This window comes from Pectinophora gossypiella, chromosome 23 (genome assembly GCF_024362695.1).
Source record: "Pectinophora gossypiella chromosome 23, ilPecGoss1.1, whole genome shotgun sequence".
NCBI lineage: Eukaryota > Metazoa > Arthropoda > Insecta > Lepidoptera > Gelechiidae > Pectinophora > Pectinophora gossypiella.
This window is the reverse complement of record NC_065426.1, coordinates 11,082,714-11,104,962: the sequence shown is the minus strand read 5'-3', so window position 1 is coordinate 11,104,962 and position 22,249 is coordinate 11,082,714. Positions and strand designations below refer to the sequence as shown.

General features: G+C 39.4%; 1 protein-coding gene across 1 annotated transcript in view; it reads right to left on the bottom strand.

The window, feature by feature from the left end:
• Positions 1–509: 509 nt before the first annotated feature.
• LOC126377583 (retinal homeobox protein Rx1-like) overlaps positions 510–22,249 on the bottom strand; it is a 68,902-nt gene continuing 47,162 nt past the window's right edge. Inside the window, exons 3-4 of the mRNA XM_050025393.1 lie at positions 3,628–3,793; positions 510–3,294 (exon numbers count right to left, since the gene is read on the bottom strand). Of these exons, the coding sequence (XP_049881350.1) occupies positions 3,128–3,294; positions 3,628–3,793 (333 nt within the window). The 3' untranslated portion in view covers positions 510–3,127. The remainder of the gene's footprint in view (positions 3,295–3,627; positions 3,794–22,249) is intronic.

The following is a 22,249-nucleotide window of genomic DNA, read 5'->3' as shown; positions in this document are numbered from 1 at the left end:
GATGGTTGCTGACTGCTAATGCAGCCGGGACCAACGGCTTAACGTGCCTTCCGAAGCACGGAGGAGCTCGAGATGAAAACTTTTTTTTTGTGGTCACCCATCCTATGACCGGCCTTTGCGAAAGTTGCTTTACTTCAACAATCGCAGACCGAGCGCGTTAACCGCTGCGCCACCGAGCTCCTAATTCTACACATAATGCGATCCAAATATAAAGCAACAATTATTTTTTATGCTTCTACCATTACATTGTATTTTTGAACAATGATGTACCCGAGTAATGAGAAAATAGGTAATTATCACGTTAAATCTGTACAACCCCATCTATATTGCTTTTGGGGAACGTAGCTTGGAAAGTCTCTCATGGTATAGTTTAAAAGTAACCCGAGAAAGAACACAAAAAGATTGACCTACACAACTTCTCAATAAATGTTTCTTGTTGTTGTTGTTCTTTTTGTTGTATTATTTTTGTGTAATAATATGTAATAATAAAAAAGTCCGGGCCTCTATAAGTCCGAGATATGAAAAAGTCATACAATAAAAATAATAATAAAAAGTTTTTTCCGAGTGACTTCGACAGACTTAAAATATTTACTTACACAATTAAAATTAATAAATGTATTAATAATAATATATTGTTGTTGAAATATCAGTTGTCGTTACACATATTTTGGTCATTTAGCAATATTTTCCTAAAATCAAATTCATGTTTTTCATTATAGCCTTGCTTTTAACTACTATAAATAATATCTTGATAAATATGTCTTCTATGGAAATGCTCCAAATACATAACGTTGTAAAATTAAATAACTTGAGCGGAATACAAAACAAACCCTAAGGTTACCTGGCAGAAACTGCTGTTTAGCAATAAGGCCGCCTATTGTGCTTATTTTATTCGTTTGTGCATGTCCTTTACTTATGTTTTTGTGCAATAAGGAATTATTGATTGATTGATTGACCTTCCAGTCCGCTGGAATGTCACCAACTTTTTGTCAGCTGGCTAGATGGTGGTTACACTCATTGTAAGTCTGGTAATTGAACTTTCGCCGGGAATTGAACGCTTGTCTCTTTATCATATATACAGGCCTGTAAAACTACTACACTTTTATTTATTATTTCTCAACTGTAGTTAGAAATTTAAAATAAGAACAAAATTGTAAAGATAATTTTATCAGCTTTCTTTGTAACTAGTTAACTATACATTAGTAACAGTTAACGTTGTTTTTATTTCAAAAGTTTATCTTGTGCACTTAAAAAGTTATTATAACTTGAATCGCGTAATTCTTAGTTTTGCTGCCCAGTGTCGATACATCTTAGACATTGAGCACTTCAATCTTGACTCGAAATCGAAAATCCAAATTATTAATACCGAATTTGATAAAATTTTCGTAAGTACCAGTATATTTAAGTACACCCTCAGAAGTTTATCTTACATTCTAGTTACCTAATATTCACATAGTTTATTATTGCTTAGGAATCAATTGAAGGGAACAGTAATACTTAGAATATCATCTTTAAAACAATATGCTTTAAAGGAACATACATTTGTGTGTATTTACTTACAGTCAATGTGCTAATGTGTAAAACCGTCATATCTGTATGTTGAGTGATGGATTTAGAATATAACATAATAACATGGCAGAAGCTCACAACTATATCCCCATTGTGCTAGTCAGAGGCACATTCATCGCAAGATGAATTAAGTACCCACGCCTCACCGAGCTTTCACCAACGTGATAGTTTGTGAGTCGTATAGCCATCATCATCATCAGTTTAAGAGCCACGCTCTTGTCGGTGTAGCATTTTCCATTCCAGTCTATCAAAGGCCAATTCGTTGACTTCCCTATAAGACATGACGTTAACCTTTTCTTTAATCTGTTCCATGTAAGCTCTTCTTGATCTTCCCCTTCCAACCTTTCCTTCTATGATGTTTAGTTTATGTGTTAGTGAATTTATAATAGCTAGCTAGAATCCCGTGCTAAAGTACTGGTTTGATTCTCGATGTCAGTTCAATCTGTGAGACAAATTACATTTAACACACTGACTGTAGATTCGTTTTTAACATCGATGCCAGTAAAAACTATATATTAAATAGCGCTTTTACGACACTTTCCAATTTACGTAAACTTAGAAAGATTGTGGATTCATTTTTCTAAGTTTTTTGGTAGAATTAATATTATTTTTGTGTCTTTCTTGCAATATATATTTTGTTCCCGGCACCAACGTTAAAAACATAAGTGAGTACAATAAGTAGTAAGTTATAATTATAATTAATTACGTATATTTCACATCATATATCTAAGCCTAACATGACAAAATCTAATCAGTATACAAGTTCTAAGTACAATATTTACACGTTGATATTTTAACTTAACTTTATAAGCATCGATTACAGTCACGTATAATTACATAAGTACATACTTTAGTTAAACTTTCAATAATTTACTAACACAATAAGTTTATATTTACAATATCAGTTCCATGAAGTTCCAATTTTAAGTAAGTTTCATGAAAAGTTTAATTTAAGGTGAAACGTAGAAATAATATCTAAGTAAGTAATAAGTAGGTATTACCAATCAATCACATATAAAAAAAACACTTAGCAGTGAAAACTATGTAAGGTTGGAGAAATCTCTATTGAGCGATACTACAATAACCTATTTAAAAAAGTAAATTAAATTGCCTTCACAAACCACAGCTCAGTAAAGTAAATTAAGCGTCATAATATTTTTAAGTTTTTTTATCTCAATAACGTCTGCGAATTAAAAACACTTAACAACTATCATACATTTTATTTGACGCGAGGTGTATATTTAATTCGCACGGGTTATACCTCCATGGCCCTTAAACCAGTGGTTCTCAACCTTTCTTTCAGGTACGATTAGGCTAGTTTTGTTTGGAGCAGGACATTGGAAAAATAATTAAACCCTTTTACTTTTGGTTAATGATGATAAGTGCAAATTTTACGACACTAATGTAATTTTAATTTACTTTGATAGTTCTAAACCAAGCTGCACCTATCAGGGCGGCATTATATTTAGTGCTATCAAATTAAGTTAAAATTAAGTTTGTTTCCTTTGCTTCGCGAATCTAGATTTAGTTGCCATGGACCCTCAGTTGTGACCCCGTATTAGACCATCTGCAGCCCCTTGGAGAGGCTCTCGACGTGTTCCTTGGCCTTCATCCTAAGCGCCGCTATGGAGGAGGAGCGCGGGTCGGGCGCGGGGGGCGCAGGGGGCGCCGGCGCCGGCGGGGTGAGGTACGACGGGTAGCCCGAGTGCGGGTGAGACAGGAAGCCTGCAACAGAGACAGGTTATATTAGGTTTTGCTCTTCTTCTCACGAGTGGGTTGTGAGGTGGATTACCAGCCGCCAAAGGCCCCTGACATGACTCATGTAACGAATACTTACTTACATCAGTAAGTAACCGGGGCCAACGGCTTAACGTGCCTTGCGTGCGTGCGTGGTTTTGTTTAAATTCACAGATCTTACAGAAACAGAACACACACATTCACAGATCTGAAAGCTCGGTGAGGTGTGAGTGCTTATTTCATCTTGCGATGGATGTACCTCTGAAGACCCCAATTGAGATGTAGTTGCTAGCTTATGTATGTCTATAGTGAGATACTGACCCGGTAGAGCGGTGAGCAGCGGCGGGGCCAGCCACGGGTCGACGGGCAGGCCCAGTCCCAGCCGCGGGACTTGCCCTGGACCACATCCATACTCAGATAGTCCCAATCGAGCGGCCTCCATCTTCTCCTGTCGACGCCATTTTGCTCGTCGGTTTTGGAACCACACCTGAAATGGATAGACGGTTTTGTGTTAATAAAAACAGTAATTTCCCACAAACAAGACCAACAGTAACCAAAATAAACTCAATCAAATCGTAACAAATACACTAAAATCACGACACGACATCACCCTAATTCCTAACATGGAATCGAACCGAAACCGCCAGAACGCAAACTCCAAACAACTATAACACAGCTAATAAGATAAACGGCGATACCGAAACTTGGCACACGCGACCAAATTAACGAGGTGAAAGAATATTCGTGGAAACTTTATAATTGATGTACTTCCGAATATAGCCGAGTATCAAAAGCTGGGGCTATAAATCAGAAGATATGGCAGCGAAAACGCTTGCCCTGTGCGGGCGACTTGGCGGAGCTCTATGCTGGGAGCGGACAACAATCATAGAACGCTTCCAGCTGCCATGGTCCCGAGCAATGAGTGACAGCCCACAGCGTTCACCATTTGTCCGACCAAGTAGTAGTGAATGCCATGCGTCAAAAAAAAGTCTTCAGGAGGTTAAAAAGGGCACATTCAAGCAGTTCATCTAAATAAGTAATATCACTTGTGGCTCTACCCACCCATGACCAAAAATGGAATAGTTTTCATCCTTTATTGATATTTTTCTTTGTTTTTACCCACCAACTGCTTGCTAAGCTGCTTCGAGTGGATTTCTGACCAGTGGGAGGCGAAACCGAAGAAAATTCCCTTTCATACCTAGTTTTTGACATTGTTTAATAAATAAAAAAAATCTATCTATCTATATCAGCCTAAATTCATATCCAATTTTGGACGTAGGCCTTTTCCATGTTTTCCACTTCCGACGATCTTGGGCTATCGACATCCAGTCATATCCTGCGTGTCGTGAGATGTCGTCCTTCTCTTTCATTGGTGGTCTTCCTCTCAGTCTTGTGAATGCCCAAAAAATACCATTTGCTAATGGACTAGAAAAAAATCAAGAACTTGTATCCGCTAATCGCTCTCCGCTGGCAGTGGGCCGCCAGCTGAGACCATCACATGTCGCGCACCGACATGCGACGCAGATATACACTATAACTTTTATAATCTTGCTCCGAGCCTCTTCCATGATGCCTGCAGGTTGTGTTCAGGTGGTGAGGGGATTTGGTCTCTTGTTTTTTTTAATACTAATAAGTTTAGTTCGTTAAGCCGTTAATCTCGGTTACTTCTTACTCATTAGTGAGTAATTGTTACATGAGCCATGTCAGGGGCCTTTGCGGCTCAATAATAACCCTGACACCAGGGCTGCTGAGGTTGGTAATCCACCTCACAACCCACACGATAGATCTAGTCTGAACCGGCGCGCGTTTATGAAACGACTGATGGATGTAAAGGAAGCGAGAGAAGTAGTCAGGGTCGAAGTTTATGGCATTAATAGTATTTTAACCCGGTGGGAAAAAGGCGTGAGTTTATGTATATAATATGTTCCACGTATATTAGTATACTACTAGTTTTTGTGAAGTTCGTAGGTCATAACCATAGTAAAGTTCTAAAATCGGTCGGAGAGATCATCATCATCATCAAAGTTCAAATAAATTTAATTCGATATTTAAAAACAAAATAAAATTTATTTTCTAATTTGTGCACTCAGTCTTTCAAAATAGGTATTGTTTCATCGACTATAACATTTAAGCGCGAGGGATTTATAATCATGAAATATGCAGGTTTTAAGGTGGTAGTTCAAGCCAAATCTCCATAGTACCATATCCCCCGTCTCACCACACCAAGACAATGCCACTGGCAGTGTGAAATGATATACTCGTCTGATCGCGTGACTCCGTCCATTCCCCACCACAGCAAGGACATGCGAGCACACCTACCATGGGTACACTAAATCCAACAACACACAAACATACTCACACCTGTAACCTGGGGCATGTTTAATAAAACTTCAATTGTAAATTACAATGACAATTTGATGTAGGTACATTGCGGAGTTTGTGATCACAAATATTTTGCAGTTTCATATTAGCTACGAAATGAACACCAAATTGTCGTTGTAATTTACAATCGTAAGTTTTATTAAACAGGCACATGATAGTTATAGTAGATATTGCGAGTTTCAAGATCGAGGCAATTCATCTAAAACCGAGTTCGACAAATGCGCATAAAACATAAAACTAAGTTCGAATGTTTACAAATGTCAAATAGCATTATTGCCTTTGTACATGCATTGATTCAATGTGGCCTTTTTATCCTCCTGTTCTTCTAATAAATAATCTATTTGGATTCATAGGTAGATTAGTAGATTATTATTTGGATTAAAATGTACTGTATCCTCTGCCGAAGGTTGTCTGGAAGAGATCGCTCTTAGCGATAAGGCCGCTTTTGCCCACCTTAAAATAAGTTTATGCTGTAAATGTTTTTTAAATTTGTGTGCAATAAAGTGTTTTATTATTATGTTTGTCATTTAGAGCTAGAGGCCCCTTAAGATAATATAATTATAATTTTATTATTATTAGATTAGATATAGTAATACTCAGAAGAATCTCGTGGTCGTATGCCAATCTGTTCTAAGAGTTTGTTCTCAAAGCCCTAGAGAAGATAAACCGCAGATGTTTCTATTCGTACCTGGCCACTCTTGGTACGTAAACAAAAATACCTGACACCAAATCTTGCAGTCGATAACTGACTTTACAAAAATAGTGGGTAAGTCACGAGATTGTAAAATAAGAACACTAGCAACAAAGTTGTCACGTTAGAATATCGTTAAAGTGTTGCCATAAATATAAATGTTCTCATATCGTATCGAATGTGAAAATGAAAACTATCTAAAAGGAATAAGGTATGGAAACTTTGGTTATTTTTACGACAGTTGGATAAGTTGGAAAGTTAGCCGTAGACAAACATTATTCTTAAGATTAAAAAAAAATGTAGTTCCCCTGAAACAAAATCTATAATAATAATATAGAAAAATAAATATGCATTTTTTTTTTATTAATTGATAATTCGTTCGTCCATCTTGTGTCCGATATACTCAATAAAGTATATAATTTTCATATCATAATAAATAAAGAAAAATAAAAATTAAAACATTATTTTAGAACTTCAACTATAATGAAAATTCTAAACAAAATTAAATTATAAGTAAATATAACTAACTGATCTCAAACTTTAGAAAAAGAACAAATAGCTTTTGATATCACGTGATAACGGCGCCACGTGATTGGTCGATATGATGCCGTGTACACCGGCTACAGACATCTAATGTAGACGACACTTAGTGTCGACCCGAGTGTCGTGACATTGAAGCGCTATTTATTTGCTGTTTACTGTCTAACTTAGTTGTTAGGGCTGCGACTCGCTTGATTTTATGTGAAACGAACGTAGATTTTTTTACGGGACTTATTGTAGCATTAACTACTTGGCCGGGCAAATGGGAAGCGCTGAGGGCTCTCACCCTGTACAAAATTTAAGACAACAGGCCTGAGGGTGCCAAGTTGGACGCGAACCTCGGCTCAAGGCGTCGACAGAGAGGATGATATTTGAAAGAATTAATCAACCCTAGTGGGTCGATAGCGATAAGCGCTGAATGAGGGTAATCGTCGACCACGCCGGCGGCGTCGGTATCGGGGTTCTGAAGTGTTTGGTGTCGTGGAAACGAACGTAGAGTATATTCAAGTAACTGTGAAAGTTTCTACTTATTACGTTTATCTACAAAAATAACAAACAAGCGTATAAGCTGCTTATCTTTCTAGACGTCCATTATAAAGCCATATTATGTCATAGCTTATAAGGCCGTTGGGCACAATTTTTTGTGTTTATAGGGGCATTTAGAAATTTGATCGTTCCTTAACACAACATAAGCTCTCGAGTATATTCCCGTATTGGGGTAGTCAGAGGTACTTTCTAACTACGGTCACGCCTATTAGTTCCTCCCGGTTCTTAAACATTAATTCTGGACTTCAGTACCAAGTTTGGCTGTAAGGAGTTGTGTGTCTCTTCTACCCATGATCCTCATCATTCATCATTCTCCTGAAATACAGGTGTTTCTCCACTTAGTTCAGAAGTATCCAAAAGCATCTAAAGTCATTGCATTAGAAAATCGAAATAAAGTTTTTTTTAACTTATTTTATTCTAACAAGTTATTCATCGACGAAGAATACAATAACCAACGACGAAGAATACAATAAATACAATACTTGTTCGTTATTCGTTATAACAAAAGGAATTGTGATAAAATGTATCTACGCATTTCGATTATTCCTGCCTTGCCTAACTTTAATCTACTAGAGTAAGAAGTAAAATAGTATAGTGTGCACCCCTGTATTGATAGTGAGTATGAAGTATGGTGTCGGTCGGTGCCGCAGCCCACCCCCGCGCGGCCGGGGCACGATGTTGTGTCGCGTCGTTTGTCACTATTATAGCTTTTGTTTTGACGGAGTTTAATGCGATTATTAAGAACAAATTTAGGGGTCAATGTGCTATGATTCTGAATAACATTGCCCAAGAAACCGTATTGCTTAAAGCGGCGTTCCATTTGACTACCATCGTATCTGATTATAAGGTGGGAGACGCTTACCTAGAAAATACCTACTTAATTTACCTGTATTCCTATGTCTGACTGACATATCATATTGTAACTAGAGTCACATATCGTCTGCTCCTGAAAACCACGTAAGCGTGTTTTTGTAAAATCACATTTAGATGTGTGTTCACATAATACCGGGTTCTTACCGCGTTAATCAGGGATATGAGACTCCGGATATTTCAAAACTGTTGCAAGTGCCATGATCACGGGACGACTTATGAAATCGGAGTGATTATGAATTGGAGAATTATAATTATAACAATATATAGACGAGCTAGTTTCAATGCAGGTAAATTTCAATTCAATTCAAAATCATTTATTTCGGACAATACGAGTATACATTTATAATTTATTAGTAACAATACACTTACTTGCTAGGTTAGTTAACAATCAAATAAAATATTAAAAGTGTTAGTAACAATGGAACTTAATTGTGTTAGTAGTACTATCTATATAAAACACACTATTACTAATTATCATAGGCCCCAGAATCAAGCATTATTAGTGCCTTCGTTCAGTGCCTAACCATAGGGCAGTCAACCCTATCAGTAAAACAATATGGTCTCAATTTGTATGCGGATTGAAGTTGATTGAAAGAAATCGAAGATTTGTTGAGGAAAATCACATCAAAATGTGTTTTTCTTTTCACAAGGCGTTTACGTGATTTTCACAATAAGGCACACACTAATGCTTATGTGTATGAGTGTGTGTAATATTAATACACTCCATCAACTATACGCTTTCAACATATAGAACTACTAAAGTGTATAAAATATTTTTTAATTCATACAAATTCTATTGCCGTCAAGTTTACGACATAATGCCTCCATTTCCACAAATTTTAGCTGCAATGAAACACAATTAGCATTGTTGAACATTCCGCTGAAAGTTTGAGGGTACTTAATTGTGGGCAGTAATTACACCATTGGGACCGCATATTTACAGTAGTGATATGGATAGTTATGTTTTGAGCTCACATTTTTGTTTAATTTCAAAATTCTGTGATAGCACAGTAGGAAGAACGCATGTCACGCAGTCGCAAATTCGAATTCATGATTTTAATAACTTAATTGAAACAAAAGGTCTTTTTGTTTTTTTATGTCTAGATCTAAAGTGAATGCTGAACAAAATGTAGTTATTTTAGATTAAGTATATTGTAGAAAGCTAAAGTATTGATAGTGTCGATCATTTTAAATTATTCAACATATATAACATATATAAACCTTATAACATAATAACACATATGCTCACGACTACATTCCAATTGGGGTAGTCAGAGGTACATCCGTCAGAAAATAAACTGAGCACCCACGCCTCACCGAGTTTAAACCTAACCTAACTTAAATCTAACGTTTGCGTCATAATCACCATAAATCATTAATCCCCCTTAATAAAACATTCCATTTTACCAACACAAGTCAATCAATCAGCCGAACGCGGGAGTTTTATTTAAGAGAAACGTCTGCGGAACGCCACATTGATTGAATGACGTCACAATACCCGCCCGCAACAACTGGCGGGAAAGCACAAAACAAGATGGCCGACAGCGATGACAGATGTCATGTAACATTCTGCTAACCAATCACCTCTTGTTACATAGATTTAATTCGTAATATTTTTTTTGCCATTCTTCATAATTGCCAGAATAAAATTGCCAACAATAAAACGTATTAAACTGAATCTATACATCGTAGCTTTATAGCGCAAATCACGTAAGCACTTTTTTTAAATTATATTCGAATGTGATTTTTATTAAACCAATCCTTGCAACAGACACACTTGTTTCAATTCTGATAAGAAATGTGGTCTAAATTATACCCGGATTGAAATTAATTGAATGATATTTTTGAATTAATTGAAAAATAGTAGGTATAATAGACGATATTAGTGTAAGTATTTAAATGTGTAATTTTCGGCGAATTTTTGAATGTCGCACTGTATCTATGGTAGTTGTAGACCAGTGGTCTGTTTATTGTTTTAAACTCTATTCTATCCTCGTCATCGGACATCAAAGCGACAACGCAATGCATTTTGTTTGATACGTACTAAATGTAGCGAATGATTGTAATTGTTTATAGAATTATCCCCCGCCGTGAATGGTCGATTACTGTCGCATTTTGATGCGCGTGATTCAATTACGAACTCTTTTAGCGTTAATGAGTCAATAAATTGACTTCGCCAAAGCGACATGTGTTATTTTTTCTCCTTTTTGAGGGTGAACTGTTCGTGTTTCATTTGATTATCATCACATCACGGTTGAATTGTTTGGAACAAATCTATTATGTTATTTATGGGGCAAGTTGTGACTTCAATTATGTCGAAATAAAATATGGTTTGCTTATTCCCTGTTAGAGTGGAATAAGAGACATCGCGTCATTTGTCGCGTTTATGTAGATAGCGTATCCCATGCAAATCTACTTTTAATATCACAGTCTACTTTTGACAGATTCTTAATTTGACACATTCATTCTATATTAGACACATAAAATATATGGCAACTTGCGATGACGATTCAGAACGAAACAAAAGAAGTATCATCGGTGGCCTTTTAGCAACTCTTTTCCCAGATAACCTCAAAGTGAAAGAAATGCCATAACTTTTCCTTTCACGTTAAAACCTAGCCAATTAATCCGTGAATGCCTCTAACCTGTGCTTTACAATATAATCCACTAATTCATAATCAAGTCTGGGTCAAGCGCGCACGGCAGCCTTTAAGCTCGAAGCTTTACACTCGAACAAATTTAATTTCCATTACGTTTCGCTTATCGCTGATGTAAGGGCGTTGAGGGAGACATAGTAAAAAATAATCAGTATTTTAATGTGAAAGGGTTGAGGAATGGGTAATCTTTAAATATAACTTAAACATGATGAGACACAGTTCCTCTAACCGCCACTTAGTCGCACTGACTCGTGCAAATAATCATCTTATTTGCCTACATCTGCCCTCTCGACATTAGTCAGCCAGTTGGTTTCAAGTGGTCGTAACAAAGATTTTTGAAAATAAAATATTTTGGCCCGCTGCTTTCATTAGCCTGTAAGCTTAAAATTACGAATGTATCGGCTATCGTTGGACAATTAACCGCTAAACAGTTCGTGCTTGGAATTGTTCAACTAATTGGTCGCTACTAGTCGCGCGCGATACACGTCACGCGAATGGTATCGAGCTGCTGGACTGTGACTTGTGATCGAAATGGTGTGTCCATACATAATTAAACTCATGTCTGTAATCCCTAATGGAAAATAAAATAGATCTTATTGCTAATATTAAACGTGAACTATAAATATGGTGTGTATCTGTAAATACACTCATTATAGCTAATGAACTCGGTAGATCTTTCATTATGTTACTATAAGGTAACACTTGGTATTGGAAATCTTAATTGTGACATATTACCAAATCATCACCCATACAAATAGCCCATGGTGTAAGTATATGCCCTGTACTACATTTGTCGACTTGTAGGAGAATTATGTTAAGGAATCATAAACAACCGAACGTTATGTAAGATTTTTTTTAATTAGAAATGTACGATGTACTCTGAACCGGCGTGCGTGTATGAAGCGATTGATGAGTGTGGAGGAAGCAAGAGAAGTGTGTCAGGATCGAAACAAATGGAATTCTATAGTCTCTGCTTACCCCGGTGGGAAATAGGCGTGAGTTTATGTATGTATGTAGAAATGTACCTGCCAACTAATCGTTGAATAGTCGGCAAAGCCGAACAGTCGCTGATTAATCTGTAAATTTCGACTCTTTGCGTATCTAATTTCAGAGAAATTAACTGCATGAGATAATGAACAGCATGGATTGTCGTCTTTTTAATTCTGTGAAAAAGTGGAGGAAGCAATAGATGTGTGTCAGGATCGAAGTAAATGGAATTCTATAGTCTCTGCTTACCCAGGTGGGAAATAGGCGTCAGTTTATGTATGTATGTAAAAAGTTACATTATCAACATGGACAATAAATACCTATATGAAGTAACATAAAAATAATAAAGTAATTTCACATGTAATAAAAAGTATAACAGAGAAAATAATTAAATACTTCGTAACATAAGTGGTAAAAACCTCTCCATATTAACACACGTGACATTTTATTCGTTTGAGAGCGTGTTTACCTTGTGGGTGTACGGTTGGTTCACTGCGGGTGTACACGTTAATAAGCAGCGTTCCATTCCAAACGGTTTATTAAAATTTTCAGCCGACGGTAGATGGGCACAGAAATTGTCATGAAACGAAACGTAATAACATTTTCTTTTAAATAAATGAATGTAAAGGCGAGAAGCCACAGCTAAGTTCTTGTTAGTTGATCATTTTAAATAGGTAACGTAAGTTAATCCTCTCACCACCCTCAAGTACAAAAAGGTCCCACCCCTCCGCCCTTGTATATGAGGGACAAAAATAGGTGGAACGAAGTCTCCCTTCGGGCGAAAGAGGAGAACATCGTAATCACCAGCGCCCGCACGACCCAAGATGGGATCAAAATTCAAGTCCCGTCATCTTCTGAGCATAGAAAGCTCACTACAATTCTGAAAGGTAGAGGAATACAATTCCATACCTACGCCCTCCCGGAGGAACGTATCCTCCGTATCATCATAAAGGGAATCCCTAAGGAGTGGGAAACCACTCTTGTTAAGGAGGACCTTGTTAACAACGGTTTTCCGGTGCTTGAGGTGCACCGTATGCATCGCGGTCGTGGCCAGGTCCCGTATGACATGGTCACAGTCATATTAGAAAGGACGGATGAGGGCAAGAAGATCTTCAACCTGAAGACTTGTTGCGGTCTATCTGGCCTTAAAGTCGAAACTCCCCATAAGGGAGGCCCCCCAACGCAGTGTCATAGATGCCAACTTTACGGGCATTCTAGTAGGCATTGCCATGCCAAGCCTAGGTGCGTAAAGTGCCTAGGGGATCACGCTACCTCGGATTGCCTTAGAGGCAAAAACGAGGTAGAACCCCCTAGTTGTGTGCTGTGTGGTCAGCAAGGTCATCCTGCGAACTATCGCGGATGCACCAAGGCTCCACGCACCCACCACAAGGTAGCCCAACGAAGGGCAGCCCGAGCTGCAGCTTCCCAACCCGGTCCCACTAAAGCCCATATGGCCCCTTCCTCGCACTCTACTCGCGATTTCCCGGCTCTGCCACTCACGCAGACCAAACTCGCGCCGCAGCGTCCATCCGCATGGACTCGTCCCCCGTCAATCGTCCGACCCACAAATCCGCCCCGCGCCCAACCTAGTAGCAATTTAGGTATTCCTGCAGCCTCTCTCGCGCCTCGTCCGGTTCCTGCGATGGCCCCTCAGGCCTCTGCATTTCCTGTCAACCAGTTTAGGGAATTTAGTATTCTCTTTAAGTCGGCCCTTAGTCAACTTGACAGTTTATTAGACTCCCTGTCCCAATTTAAAGCCTAATAATGGATTGTACGAATAAAAGTAGAGTCAAACCGCGTTCCCTTACAATAGGTTTTTTCAATGCTGATGGCATCTTAGGTCAACGTGCAGAGATTCACGAGTTTGTAAAACATCATCAGGTAGATATTTTATTAGTGCAGGAATCTTTCCTCAAACCCTCTAACCGCGACCCCAAGATGGCAAATTATAATCTAGTGCGAAACGACAGGACCTGCGCGCCCAAAGGGGGCACTCTCATTTATTATAAAAAGTCACTTCACTGTATCCCCATAGACCCACCTGCCCTCACTGACATTGAGGCTTCGATCTGTCGAGTAGGCATGACAGGACATCAGCCGATCACATTAGTGTCGGCTTATCTATCTCCTAATAACTCTAAGAGGTTACTTAGAAGTGACCTCGAAGCCCTCTTTAATCTCAGTAATTCAGTCATAATTGCAGGCGATCTTAACGCTAAACATCTTTCTTGGAGTTGCTTAACAACAAACACAAGAGGCAGGGTATTAGAAACTCTAGCCGAGCCCCTCTATTATGATATAATAACACCATTGCAGCCCACTAGATATCCCCCTGACTTGAACCACAGACCAGAAATACTCGACTTGGCGCTTCTAAAGAACATAAACTTACGTTTATGTTCTATAGAAGTACTACACGAGTTACAATCCGACCACCGACCTGTTATATTAAAACTAGGCTCCCGTTTAGACGCCCCTGATAATCCAGCACCCCCTAAGACAGTGCTGGACTGGGAGAAGGTGGCCGAAGGCCTCCAGTCTTCCAGTTCAGTGTACTTAGATAGTATCCCAGTAGAAATAACCTCCTTAGAGGAGGCCTCGACAGCTATTAACTCCCTCACGGATCACGTGAGGTCGGTTTTGAACGAAAGTTCAAAACAGGTTCCGGAGATGGAAGACCATCGCTGGAAACTGCCTACCGACATCCGTGATCTGCTTACGGAGAAAAACGCAGCCACCCGCGCATATGATTCCAATCGCACCGAGGAATGTCGCCGTCATTTGCGTCTCTTGCAGCATACTGTAAGAAAACGTATTAATGACATGCGACAGAATCGGTGGGACAATCTTTTGAGCGGCATTGAGCCCCACCACCAGGCCATCTGGCAGCTGTCTAGGTCTCTTCAAAAGGATACGGTTGTTCCTACTCCTCCTCTCAATAGGCCTAACCAACCCCCCGCTTTCGACGATGACGAAAAAGCCGAATGCCTTGCCGACAGTCTCGAAGCCCAATGCTCGCCCAGCACTCTCCCTATCGATCGTAGGCACCTCTCGACGGTGAACTCTGAAGTTCAGCGTAGGGCTTCTGTACCTCCCACCGATCCTCCTCTTCCACAGGTAACTGAGGAAGAGGTCCTAGGTATTATCAAAAGATTTCATACCCGAAAAGCCCCTGGCTCAGACGGTATCACGAATCGTGTCCTTAAAAACTTCGGTGCTCCCCTCATCTGCTTACTAACGGCAATATTCAACGTCGCCTTGAGCAACTGCGTCTTTCCACAGCAGTGGAAAGAAGCAATTGTAATTGGTATACCAAAGCCTGGGAAACCTAAAAACGAACCTTCGAGTTACCGCCCCATAAGTCTCCTCAATTCCATGGGGAAGGTTTATGAGCGGCTCATATTTGCTAGATTACGGGACTACGCCGAATCCAATAGTCTTATTCCACCAGAGCAGTTTGGTTTTAGAACCAAACACTCCTGCGTTCAACAAGTGCACCGTATTGTTGAACATATCTCTAGTAGATTAAACTTAAAAAAACCTGTCGCTACGGGAGCGCTCTTCTTCGATGTAGCGAAAGCGTTCGACAAAGTCTGGCACAACGGCTTGATCTACAAGCTTTATTCACTGGGAGTGCCAGACCGTCTCGTGCACATCATACGAGACTTCCTCTCAAATCGAACCTTTCGCTACCGCGTGGAGGGGACGCTCTCGTCACCGCACCCGATACATGCCGGAGTCCCACAAGGCTCCGTCCTCTCCCCTTTACTATTTTCATTATATACTAGTGACATTCCCAAATCCCCTAATACCGAATTAGCTTTATTTGCGGATGATACAGCCATCTATTCTTCGTGCCGTGGTCGAGTTATGATGACCGGAATCCTCCAACGCGCGGCCAATGCCTTGGGCAAGTGGTTTCGCAAATGGAGAATCGAGGTAAACCCGGAGAAAAGTGCAGCGGTGTACTTTTCAAAGGGCTATTATAACACGCCACGGTCACGCCGTCAACTTAAAGTCATTACGATGTTTGGCAAGCCGATCCCTTGGGAGGAGCAAGTCAAATATCTCGGCGTAGTCTTAGATAGACGTCTTACTTTCAAGGCCCATATCAAACGAGTGCGCGATCGCGCCGCGTTTGTAATGGGCCGTCTTCATTGTCTCCTTAACAAGCGAAGTAAATTGTCCCTTAGGAATAAGGTGAAAATCTACACGACTTGCATCCGTCCGATCATGACCTATGCAGGGGTAGTTTTCGCTCACGCGAGCCCCTCTCAAATTCACCGTCTACAGGTAATACAAAATCGTTTCATGCGGAAAGCTACGGGAGCTCCGTGGTTCCTTCGCAATGAAAATCTGCACATTGACCTAGGTCTGCCAACCATTGCCCAATGGCTCAAATTAGCTTCCAAACGTTTTTTCGATTCTGCTCCGCACCACCCAAATCCCCTGGTAGTTGCGGCTTCCGAATACATCCCGCTTAGGGACGGTACTGAAAAGTATCGGCGTCCGAAGGACGTAATATACGATCCCGACGACCCGATTACCCTAGCCATAGAGGCAGCCAATCAGCTCGCGACACCAAACACTTCAGGACCCCGATACCGACCCCGCCGGCGTGGTCGACGATTTCCCTCATTCAGCGCTTATCGCTATCGACCCACTAGGGTCGATTAATTCTTTCAAATATTTTTCCTCTCAGACGACGCCCTGAGCCGAGGTTCGCGCCCAACTGGGCACCCTCAGGCCTGTTGTCTTAAACGTTGTACCGGGTGAGAGCCTTCAGCGCTCCCCATTTGTCCGGCCAAGTAGTTAATGCCATCTGCGGCAAATCTACAATAAGTCACGTCAAAAAAAAAAAAAAAAAAAAAAAAAAAAAAAAAAAAAAAAAAAAAAAAAAAAAAAAAAAAAAAAAAACCTCTCACCACGACGACAAGTCAACTGTTTTAAGACAGTAGTTAAACAAAAACTTTACAAAAAAGGTTATTATAAAGTTAGTGATTATTTAGAAGATATGAATGCATGGGATTAACTGTCTAAGAACTTATAGTAGGCAGCTAAATTACTCAATTGTTTACCAATATATTTTTTTTTAAAGAACGTTTAGAGCCCTGTGCCGAGGTTTTTCTTGCAGCTTCTTTTCCCCGGCTATACAGGTTGTGAGAAGCTGCAGTAGTTTTAGGCGGATGAGTGTAACTATGTTACCTACTGAATAAAGATATTTTTGAATTTGAATTTTGTATTGAGTCAAATTTCCTAAAGTAATATCGCTATCAACACGAAAATACCTAACAGTCACCTGAAGCATAATGAGGCGTCAAGGACAGAGATCTCCAATAATGGTCCCGACGTAGGAAATATTATGGCTGAGTAGATTTGACTCCATTCCACGAATCAAGATCCTGTATTCTGATGCTGCAATGTTATTAGATCGGAAACACGACGATACACAGAAGGGGGAGGGGGAGCGAGAAGGGGGCACGCGGGACGGGGGGATCCCCCTTCGTCCCCTTTTAAGCGTTTTACTGACAATCGGATTTGGCGGCAAAATTGACAGATCGTGTTTCGGTTGTTTTATTTTGAATGTCAGTTAATTTGGTATTATTTAACTGTTGTGTAAATATTTGTATTTTTATTCATTATATGTATAATGTTAATCTAGAAATATAAAGTAGTCGAAGATAATCAAAAATGTTTTTAATTTTCCGTTTTCAATTTGAAATAAGAATTACATCAATTTGTTCTTAACATACGTACATACATAGCATCGCGCATGTATTCTCAAAAGAGTATAGAGAGCCTCTGTGTTCCTGTCGTTGAGCGTTGGACTCACGATCCGGAGGCAGCGGGTTTGAATCCCGGTGGGGACATACAAAAATCACTTTATGATCCCTAGTTTGGTTAGGATATTACAGGCTGATCACCTGATTGTCCGAAAGATGATCCGTACTTCGGAAGGCACGTTATGCCGTTGGCCCGGTTACTATATACTGATGTAAGTGAGTAGTAGTTACATGAACAATCAGGGGCCTTTGGCGGCTCAACCATAACAATAGATACCAGGGTTGATGAGGCTGGTATTCCATTCCACCTCACCACCCACACGATAAGAAGAAGAAGCCAGTATGTTTAAATCAACGTAACTTAAGCTCAGCTTGCATTGGATTGCGGATATATTTAAAACACTTGTAAAAAAAATAAAATAAATTGAATTATTTAATTTACTGTTTGCCGAAATTTAAGTCAACCTTAAATTATACCAGTAACATGAGTAGAGGTTACCTACATGTTTTATATTTAGACAATAGCCCGGCTGGCTACATGCTTCGTATTTTCTATTTGTGTTATTTGTGTCTGGTCCGCGGCTGTGGCGCTCCGGTGACGTGTGCTGTCACAATTAATAACAGTCAGACGTCCCACCGAGGTAGGCAGGCACACACGAAATAAAACGCAACGACAGAAACCACAGACGTACTCCGTGTGGCTTAACAGCGATTCCTAAACTGGGTTCCGCGGTAACCGGGGGGAGGAAATATAGAAACATCATTTACCCAATACCCTTCAATTATTAATAATGTTTCCTCAATTACTGTTTACTCAAACAGTAGATATTGTCCATCGTATAATGTAATTATCAGCACTCGAAAGTGCTTGCGTGCTGATTGGTTGACCCCACGACCAATGGCCGACGCGGCTCATCGCGTTATCTCTGACGTCAGAGATATATCGTTTATTCTATCGCATTGTTTTGATGAGTGATTTGTGAATAATTGAGGTACTAAGGTTCGCGACTTCTTGTTCTATTGTGTGGGATTATCAACACAAGGGTTATTATAAAGGTAGGTCAGAAGTATAGAATTGTACTTTTTTTTAATTCACGATGACCTTCTCTACATTTTAGTTACGAAATGTCTCTCGATCTGAAGGTCTCGAGTTCTATTCTCGGTATTACAGACATAATTCATAAAAGCACTTTGTGATCTCATAGTTTGGGTAAAACATTACAGGCTGATCGCCCGATTGTCCGAAAGAAAGATGATCGGAGCTTTGGAGCCACGTTAAGTAGGGCTTTTGACGGTTTGAATAGAAATCAGAATCATTTATTTAACGTAATTATCATGGATAAACTTCTTGAAAGTCAATGTAACATTTTTGAATTCACGTCATTTCGCAAGGTGTTATGGCTGAGGAGAAGAAATGACAAGAAACTGCAACACATCTTTTAAAAACCAACGAGGATATACATTACAAGTTATTTAATAACTAGAGGAACACAGACATTTTTATCATTTAGGTAATTATTAATCTTATAATTAGCTTTTTTACATAAAGTAAGCTTCACATGAGCTTTACATATATTATCTGACAAATTTAAAATGTACCCTGACACCAGGGTTGTTGAGATCTATCATTGACGGCACAACGAGAGAATCTAGGATTCAATTTGTCAATTGGGTTAATGTGATATGTACTAAAACAATGCTCATGACCGTACTGTAAAAAAACTGGCACAACTTACTTCCCTGTCGCTCACTCTCTCTATCTCTGTCATCTTCAAACAACATCACAAACAGCCCGTAATTACCCGTAACAGTAGGTACGACAGCCCAGCTGACGAAATAATAACCTTTATGTTGAAGAAAACTGTATTTTACTACAATCGGCAGTCGACTAATAGGGCTTATTATATTACATCACTAACACACCGCGACCCGTCACCGCCAGAACCGAACCTACGCCCCTCCCTTGACAAACATTATTAACTTCACTATGCCACACCGCAAAATCGAACCAATGAACACTTGAATAAAGCCGCTTTCTTATCGTCAATTGTTCGGTTTATACGGCATTTTTAAAGTGAGAAAGTCGTGATATTGGCTAAGTTTTGGTACACAGGCTGCATCTAAGATGGCCGTATCTTCGGTCCCTCCCGCACTTATGGGTAAATTGTATTTGGGTCTCGTTTTTCTTGGAAGGTCGAGTTTGTGTTGAGAGAGGGAACGAATCGCGTTTGTAGTGTAAATAAAAGGTATCGAGGAATCGATACCTACAGCTGGATGGTACTCGGGACTGTTATTTTGTTGAAGTTTTACACCTTTCCAGGACTTTCACTAACACAGCTGGCTCGACCATTACAGACGGCGATACGGCTCACCTATCACGTTGGTCGAACAGAAAGCTTGGTGAGGTGTGGGCACTTAGTCGATTTTGCAATGGATGTTCCTCTGACTACCCCAATTGGTATATAGCCGTGAGCTTATATTATTATTATTACAGGACGGGGATGACCTTTTCGCTTGTCTACCACGAAAAAGAAGCTTTTTTTTAAAACAGTGCGTAAAGACGGGGAAAACTGCATTTTACCTACTCAAGAGACAAAGCAGATTTTTCATTTTTATTTTATATTCCGATTTTTCCTGTAAGAGTAGGCAAGGGAATATAGCCATACAGCCATATAAACTCCTGCGATTTTGTACGATATTAAATTTCATTCGCTCCAATGCCTATTAATTCTTATTACTACAATAGCTTCCGCCCGCCATTTTAATTCCGTTAAGGATAAATACTATGCTAAGTTCTTCTTTAGGTCTCAATATATCTCCGTACCTACTAGATATGATTTGTCTCTCTCTATCATATATCTTTATCATTTATGTATGTAATTTTTATGTAGGCACTATGTTTGTTTATGGTTTAATTATGTTTTATATAAACCGTTTTATGCTACCCTATTGCTTTATTTACTTATACCTGTGTTGCATCGTCGCCCCCGACTCTAATATTTTAGTTTGCGTGGAAGAAATTGATATTTAGCTATAAGGCCGCCGATTGTGGTTGTCTTTATATGTGCAATAAACTGTTTTTGTATTGTGTTGTATAATCTAAGTCAATTCAGCGGTTTAAGCGTGATAAGGTAACAGAAATATTTATCTACTTTCTTTTATAGGTATAAATGGATAGTTTATGATTGTAAATGTAGGACAAAATGAAGAAACGTAAATGAGTAGAAACGTCCGTATTTCTTTTATCAGTAAGTACAATAAATCAAATTATTTGCGGAGTAAATGTAATATAATTCTTTTTTCTCGAATCTTCAATTCCTGCTCTATCTTTCGCCTGCCAACCCTGTATTTCCCACCCCTTGTTTGCGCACTACTTAATAACGTCTTGTTTATTTGCGCGTTGCGTAGAGCGCGCATGCGCACACGCCTGTCCGCGCAACGACTGACGGATGACCCCACACAATATAAACGTAATTTGACTACGTGAGGGATGAAGAAGGGATGGGATAGGCTCACCCCGCCACAGGCTGTGAATGTTGAAGTGTGATTTGGAAAGGAAGACGACTGGAAGGTATCCCTTTTAAATAGTGATAATGTCGGCTTTGTTCATTAAGTGGACGGCCTCTGTGGTCCAGTGGTTGAGCGTTGGGCTCACGATGCGGAGGTCCCGGGTTCGAATCCCTGTTAGGACATACCACAAAAATCACTTTGTAAGCCGTACTTTCGTCAGGACATTACAGGCTGATCACCCGATTGTCCGAAAGTAAGATGTTCCGTGCTTCTGAAGGCACGTTAAGCCGTTGGTCTCGGTACTACTTACTAATGTAAGTGAGTAATTGTTACATGAGCCATGTCAGGAGCCCTTGGCGACTCAATTATAACTCTGCCACTAGGGTTGATGAGGTTGGTAATTCACCTGACAACGCTCATCCTCTCCATGCGAAATTTTCGATCTATATCGTCAATTGTCTTCTGATTACTTGTGGCTCTGCCCACCCCATTAGGGATTGCGACGTGAATTTATTTATGTATTGTACGCAATACTCATTAAAAGTCATCATCTCCATAGCGATATCCCCTTTTCACAGGGTCCGCACATTAAAATTACTTTTAATAAAAATAGAATTCGACACGATCTATAAATTAAATTTTCGATTATTGAATCACAAAATTGAAATTAATCTGTTTGATTAAACCAAGTTGTATAATAAAGGTTTAATACATTAAATACGTCGTCATAATAATTGGTTTGTAAATAACAATTGGCGATTGAACGCGGTTGCATCGTTCAATCGGTTGAATCGGCTCGCAAAAGCCACGTCACCGGATGATTCAATCAAAATAGAAACAATTTTCAAATTAATTTACATTCAATTGAATATCGTTTTATGGCGATGATTAAATCGTTACAAAAAATGACATTATGTAGATTGTATGTCAGTTACGACAAATGAATGACTAACTACTAGACACTTAATTAATAT